The 7,626-nt window shown below is 36.1% G+C and overlaps 1 protein-coding gene across 6 annotated transcripts in view; it reads left to right on the plus strand.

Moving 5' to 3' along the window:
* The window catches only part of BRD9 (bromodomain containing 9), a 23,958-nt gene that overhangs the window by 11,172 nt on the left and 5,160 nt on the right, over positions 1–7,626 (plus strand). For all 6 annotated transcript variants that reach the window (XM_027896340.1, XM_027896343.1, XM_027896341.1 and 3 more), the window contains 7 exons: positions 1,573–1,648; positions 2,680–2,775; positions 3,539–3,671; positions 4,441–4,552; positions 5,443–5,481; positions 5,943–6,014; positions 7,321–7,423. In XM_027896340.1, coding sequence (XP_027752141.1) covers positions 1,573–1,648; positions 2,680–2,775; positions 3,539–3,671; positions 4,441–4,552; positions 5,443–5,481; positions 5,943–6,014; positions 7,321–7,423 — 631 coding nt within the window. The remainder of the gene's footprint in view (positions 1–1,572; positions 1,649–2,679; positions 2,776–3,538; positions 3,672–4,440; positions 4,553–5,442; positions 5,482–5,942; positions 6,015–7,320; positions 7,424–7,626) is intronic.

Consider the following 7,626-nt stretch of genomic DNA (forward strand, 5'->3'; position numbering starts at 1 on the left):
GTTTGGCTTTTGTGCCCTTCCAAGGGTTAGAAGGACAATGATGCTATTCTATTGTTGCAGTTTTCTCAGAGCGATCTGTTCTATGGGCTGTGGTTTTTTTAAGCAGTGTGATAGTGGTGGTGGATTCCATCATTTTCTTCATGCTGGGATTGGAGTGAATGCTACAGACATTCACTACAGACCTACACTGAGATATGTTTACTCTGTTTCAGTTGAATTGTGTGGAGCCTTATTATTACCCTTGTTCTCACTTCTTGTCTGTCACTTACTCTAGTGGCCACTGCACTTGAGAAAAGAATCAGGATGTTGCTACATCCTGGCTTTTCTACTTGATTTTTTAACAACTGTTGCAGAAAAAACTTTGCTTTGAAGCGTTAGTGGTGGTGTGTCCTCAAACTTAAATGTCTGTTTCTTGAGCAGTGGCCCTTGTTATGCAGTCACCTTAGGCTCAACTGGATTAGGAAGTGAAGCTTCAAAGAATAGCGGGTGAAGGTTTAGCTTCAGTATATTTCTGTTCCTTTAGATAATCAGAAGACTTGCTGGCTGCATTGAAGGCTGTTTGAAACCTCCAAATTGACGGTGGCTTTTTAAAAATTCTTTAAAGCAATACCAGTCTTCTGCTAATTGCTAGCTCCACTGAAGAGGCCTTTCATGCTGATGCAGTCTGTTTTTGAGAAAGTTGCTTGAGGTGTGCAGCTCTTCGTTGTCTAGGCTGTTAATCAGCCAGACAACCCACTGTCTGTCCCAGAATCTAGGTAACACAGGCATGTTCTTAGAGCTCAGCCACTGTTAACTTTTGCCATCACTTGAAGGTGTTTTTCCTGTTGGTTCTCTCTCCAGCATTTCTTACCTCTGTTTTTATTTATTTTATATTTCTGTAGGGAGAAAATAGTTTTCATTTTCCCCGTTTACTGAGAGGTTAATCTTTTTTTTTTTCCCAAATCATGTGTAATCAGTTTCTGGCATCAGCTTTGCCTGTTGCATCAGATCTGGCTTCTATCTTGGCAGACCCTGGTGTACTCTTTTGTCTTTCACATATCTGTTTTGAGCATCGTGCCTGTGTGATTCAGTAGGTCTGGCACAGCACTTCTTCCTCTTTAGGAATTTGACAGTGTGTTCATAAAAGTGCTTCTAATTAGAGAAAGTTGTGGGTGAGAAATGAAAACAAGCAGTTTACCCTAGATTTGGAAATAAGCAGTGACTTAGATTGTGGCTGGGAGTTCCAGTTCTGCTTCTAAAAAGTGCGTTCTAGATTGAACAGTCAGAGAAGCTGGCTCCATGCTGATGATAATGGAATTGGGTTTGTTTGGATGAAAACTTCAGATCTGATATGGAAAGATGAATAGGGAGTTACATATATGAATTTTTACTCCTAAGTCTTCTGTTCTGAAGCATTTGCTACGCAGTGTTAAATAGTTGTGACCCACGATTCTCTGCATTAAAAAGTGAATACCAGAGTGCAGGATCCCAATACAGCTAAAGATGATCTTTATACTTTTTCTCGTAAGTAACTCCTTTGAGTTTGAACAGTTTTGAATGATTGCTTCTGTATCTTTGTGGTTCTCTTCGCAGATTGGTTATCTGAAAAAAAATGGAGATGGAACTTTATTATTTAGTGTAGTAAATTCATCTGATCCTGAAGCAGAAGGTAAAAGCAGACAGTTCTAGTCTGGAATGTTCTAGCAAATTTTGAAGTCATAACTGTACATATGGATCCAATGTAGTTTTAGATGAGTTTTAAATTTTTAATTTTTTTTTTTTTTTAAATTTTTATTATTTTCATTATTTCCCAAACACCCCAAAGTTGTTTCTCCTTGCCTTCCCAATTTTCACTCTTCAGATGCTCTGTTTTACTATTCTAACAGTAAAAAGATAAAATAATATCTATTTATAAGCACTTAGACATTGCTACGACTTTATAAAGACTTGGAATACAAGCTTTTGCTGCAAGTACACTGTAGTGTTAAAATCTATTAGTCTAAAGGTGAATGAAATTGCTGTAATCCTGTGTAAAACATGCAATGCACAGATGCAAATTCAGAATAATCTTTTATCTTTTTATTTCCCAATTTAAATCACTAGCTAAATTTTTTTTTTTGTTTGTTCTGTTACTAGTCTATGTCATTTATTTTGGCTTTATATTGTTACTGTCTCAGTTCTTTTTCATTTGGTAGTAAATTCTTCTGGAATGAAATTGAGTGTTTTGTCTGCTAACATGCCCTTGCCTATTTCTGGAAAAAAAAAAAAAAAAAATTCATGTGCTTTAATACCTCTGAAATTATACCATTGAAAGTTCGGACAGTGATGAGTAACAGTCCGGATTTCTATAAGCAAACTACCACTCAGTCAGCATAAGAAACTGCTTTTATCGCTTCATAAAAGCTGGGTCTTAAATGTTTGTGAATCAGCTAGTAAAGTAATCACACGTTGATGTATACTCTAAAAATGAAATAACTAAGTAAGCCCTAGATCTTTTCAGTTAGACACGGAAACAAACAGCATGTTTTTGAAGTTTAAATGGCTAACCTGTGTTACAGTACCTATGCTTAATGTTTAGATTAAAAGACATTTAGTCTTCATGTTAATTACAACTTTTTAGAATAGTAAAATCTTAAGTATTCACCATAAATTGTGCACATGCAATGCTTTTCTAAGTCTTCTTTTAAATCCAATTATTAGAGGAAGAGACTCACCCAGTGGATCTGAGTTCGCTGTCAAGCAAATTATTACCTGGCTTCACTACACTGGGCTTTAAAGATGAACGAAGAAATAAAGGTAAATGCCAAAGGACGTGTTTTAGCTTTTTGTTTTTTAAATATTTGAGCAATTACTTGATATAAAATAGTTTCAGTTTCTACCTGTCTTGATATGAAAGTTCGCTTGGTTATTCCTATAGTGTGCCATCATTCCGCTGACAGCAGAATGCGGTTTTAAATTGACTTTTTTGCTTATTAAACATCACTTAATTAGGAAGTTTATGGATTAATGTTTTGCCTTAGTGTTACAGCCACACTAGAAGCTTTCCAATAATGGTAGTGTGTTTTCTTTGTGGGAGATAATTTTTCCAGACTAACTGTGCTTACAGTTGAGGGAAAAAAACCTTTTAGTCACTTGCATTTTTGCATCACAGGAGAAGGATTTTGCAGACTGTGGACTTTTTTTTTCCTCGTATTATTGACATTTTTAATAGTTTCTAATCTGCTCTCCAGAAACTGACTGTCAACCAACACTAAAGGAGACACATAAAAAAAGTAGAAATATAAAAGGAGGTGTGGCCACGAATCTTTTTATTTCTGGGAGTGAGGTGGTTAACTTAGCTCTTGATTTTCCAGTACTTTAAATATGTTTGTTTATATGGTTAAAATAGTTGCACTGATTTTAGAGTCCTGAAGTGTCCTTGAGATATTGCTCTTGATTTCAGTTGGAGAAAAAAAGACACTGCACTTCCTGTGTCCATTTCAGAAAGCAACATTTTTCCCCACGTGGTCTTTTACACTTGTGTGAATCATTTGTCGTCTCTTTTTTTTTTTTACCTTAGTAACCTTTCTTACAAGTGCTAATACAGCACCTTCCTTGCAAAACAACTCTATATTCCATGATTTGAAACCAGATGAGATGGAACTCTTGTACTCGGCATATGGTGATGAAACTGGAATACAGTGTGCCTTAAGGTAAGCACTTCCTAATCAGAAAGTCCAACTTCTCTTAGCAATTTTATGGTAAGTAATTTGGACTAAACGCCAACTAGGAGCGTTCAGATCCTGATATTTTAGTCTAAAACTTATTTTTAAAATAAATCACTGTAGAACTTGAAGCTGGCTTTCATCTGGTTGATGGGGTTTTTGTTTGTTTGCTTTTGATTGTAGGTGGGGGGGGGGATGTATTTTTTTTCCCATTTGCCCTTTTAAATTATCCAGTTTTATTGCAAGGCTTTATGGCTCTTGTTATGGGGGTCTTCAACAGCAGTATGTTACAGGTTGCTGAAGTTTTAGTGTTCTGTTTTACACCCAGCAGCAAATTAGTTTAAATAGGCAAGTAATAGTTTTCAGTGGCTTTAAAACAGTGATATTTTTCAAGGAGTTTCAACAGAGTTAAAGATACTTGAAAAGAAAAAAGCCACTTTTCATTGCAAGTTTTTTCCTCTTTTTTTGTGTTTTGTTTTTTAACCCACTATCAATGATAGTTCAAGTCAGAATTTGTTGGTAGTTGTGAAAAACAAGCTTGCACATACATTTATCTACATAATATTTACATATTATTAACAAAGAGAAAAGATAAAAACTCTGTCTGGAGGCCTTAATTGCTTTTTTGAAGAAGCGTGAAAGAGTTAAGAACAAAGAAAATGTAGGTGTAATGTAGTGTTGTTGGGGAAAACCATATTTGAAGTATTTTTTAATGAAAATAAACATTTTCTGTAATGCTTATCTCCATTCCTACTAGCTTACAAGAATTCGTGAAGGATGCTGGAAGTTACAGCAAGAAAATAGTGGATGATCTCCTGGACCAGATCACCGGTGGCGATCATTCCAAAACTATTTATCAGCTAAAGCAGGTGTGTCCTTGATGCACAGAAGTGTCACAAGTTCCCCAGAATGGTTGAAGAATAAAAAAAGAGAGGCAGGATGGGAAGATGGAAGGTATTTAGACTTCCTGACGTGGTGGAAATGAGATTATGCTAGATCTCTGCACCCTTAGATATAGAATAAGGGGCGTGGTGTTTGGGGAAAAGGAGGCAAATAGAATGAAAACGTCAAAGTGATCGTTCAGAATTTTCTGGGCATTTTTTACCAGTTCCCTACAGGAAAAAGATTGTGTATGAAACAGGAAGAAATGTAAAAGATTAGTTCAGAAAGTTACGACCCTGTATTTTGAATACTCTTCTGCATATAGAAATGTTAGACAACGTAGTGAACTTAGATTTATAAACGTGCCTTTACTTTTTTTTGCCACCTTGTTCTATGAATGTGTTTCCAAATGAGAATTTCTGAAGACCCCTTAAATGGTCAGTGGGTATTTACAATTAAAAAGTGCTGTTCAGTTGTGAGATGTGTCGATATATGCCGATTTTACACAATGAAATGTGTTGTAGTGATGATATGCCATGGCGTTTTATGCTTGTGCTGCTACACTTGAGTACCTCTGAAAGTACAGCCTTCATTTGTGATAAGAAGTTACTGAAGTATCTTACTGACTAAGATACTGAATTTGAATATAGGATTTGTGAACAGAGGAAAGGGGACTCAAAGGTTAGTTAAAATTCATAATGCTAGATTATTGCAGAACATTAACTGTTACATTGTAATTGCATTGCAGATGTGTGAAAAACTTAGCCCTCTCTAGCCTTCTTTTGTGCATGAAGTTTGAAAATACTTGAAATTGTACAAGAAAGAGGTCTTTATTATATGTTGAATACAAGCAATTGTTAGTGTTCTTTCTTTCCAGAGGCGAAACATCCCAGTAAAACCACTGGATGAAGCTAAGGTAAGTTATGCTGACATTCAGTCTGTTTGTTTCTCTTTTTTTAACTAGAAAAGGTGTTTGGGTGTTTAAGGTAGAGAAAGTGATGTTCTCAGAGCTTCCAGCATTCAGGTTCTTGATTTTATTCAGTGTGCATCTGTTCTGTATAGTAACGCAGAAAAAGATATTAAGTGGAGTACAGGAGAAAGAAGAGGCTCTTAGGTTGGCCCTGAAGAGGCTGTCCCGGTTAGTTCTGAATTGTATATGTGAGTGTATATGGTTGCCCTTAGAGAAGAGCTGGTCTTTTTTTTTTTTGTCATAGAGGTTCTGCTCAAACATCACAAAATGTGAGAGTGTTCTGTGGTGGTCCGGGATCTCGTTGTGGTAAACCGGTAGATTACACAAGCATTATTAGAAAACATTTTTAGGAAATACAAGCATAAGCTATGAAATGCTAAGATCTGAAATCCTCTTTTGTTCCTTAGGTTCTGCCAGTTCTTATAAAAGAAGAACACAAGTTGCATAATACCTGTCTGGATTCTTCCAAACAGATTATGGTAAGTTGGTTGGAGAGGAACAACAGAAAAAAAAAAGCCATAACCCCCCCCCAAAAAGTAGTATTGAGACATGCATTTTCTTTGAGGGCAAGGATGTGCATGGTCTGAAGTAGAATATCAAAATTACAGTATCTAGAAAAATGTTTCACTACTGAACATTAATTCTCTGACATCTAGTCTATTTTAGTTACTGGCTTTATTGTTCTGTATTCTCCAGTTTATTTCAGCTTGTGTAATTAAATCCAATGCAGAAAGATCACTTAGGAATCCGAAAAAGATACTTGATCTGCTGATGAATATTTGAGGTTCAACTTGCTGTAAAATTGTAAAAAAATCATTAGTATTGATTAGTTTTACCACAACCATTGAAAATGTCATAGAAAGCGTGGGTAAATAATGCATATCTTTTATGCTTTCACAGCTACTAATCAAATCTTTCTTTAAGCGGGGCAGGTTTTATCTTTCAATTTATTTGTGACAACAGAACTAACACATTGCATTCCGTGACAATTCGCATAAAAATTATATGGATCACAGTATAGCAACTAATAAAATTGTATCATTTTATCAGTGTTCCTTATGTTTTGTGAAAAGTCACCTTTCTCTAGAAGGTGACTGGTGAAATTAATCCATAAAAGTGCAAAGTTTCATATTTCTAAAAGATAATACCTGTTTGTGTGTTTACCTGAGTGTCTTATTTCTCCTCAGAGACTTCTCTTGGAATAGGTTTTGAAGCTTAGTGACTTTGACTTTGATTTCCAACGTTGTGCCATTACATTAGCAGTGTGGCAACAGTTGTGGAAGGAAATGAAGTTGTTGTAGTGCAGGCTGTATGTCATTATGCAAATGTACAGAAGAAATACTAGAGAGGCCAGTTCCAGCTGATCCTGTGTATAGGAAGGCCCACCATACTAAAAATATCAATAAATCCAGTGTTAATGCATGGAGAAGATGAGGGAAAGGGGGATCTGGGAGTGGTTCATGACAGGGACACCTGCCAGGGTTCTTCTGTGAGACACGAAGGAGTTGAGTGTGTAATTGAGTTTCAGCAGTTCTGGATATCAGAGAAAAGATACTTCGATTACTGTGCACATCCCTTGCCGTTCACACGACTGGTCTGCCCTGGAAGCATGTTTGAAGTGTCTGTGAATTTCAGGTTGGCCCAAATGGTTATGGATGCCCCAGTCTCAAATGTTGTGATGCACACTTTTAAGGGAATGGATTTGTGCATTTATCTTAAACATTAGGAAGTTATTATGACAGCTTGTCGTTATGGCTAGTCTTTCTGTTTCTTGTGTTTTAATAGGTTGGAGAATCTGCTGGAGACAGTAACTCTTCTGACTTGGACTTTCTCTCTATGAAACCATATTCAGATGTATCTCTTGATATTTCTATGTTAAGTTCGTTAGGTAAGTAATTAAATATACAGGACATCGGTTATGGTTTAGTTTAACCACAGACAAAATGACAGCTGGATTTGCTAAGATTTAAAAGCTGTTCAAAAAGTAGTATCAAGTCTACTTTTGACATAAGTAAAAGTCTAGGGCTGGTACAAGATAAATGAACCTTGCTCTATTTTTCCTCTGAGACATCCATGTGCTATCCAAGCTAA

Source organism: Empidonax traillii, unplaced genomic scaffold (genome assembly GCF_003031625.1).
Source record: "Empidonax traillii isolate 1590-97213 ecotype Southwest subspecies unplaced genomic scaffold, ASM303162v1 scaffold494:size460735, whole genome shotgun sequence".
In the NCBI taxonomy this organism is placed as follows: domain Eukaryota; kingdom Metazoa; phylum Chordata; class Aves; order Passeriformes; family Tyrannidae; genus Empidonax; species Empidonax traillii.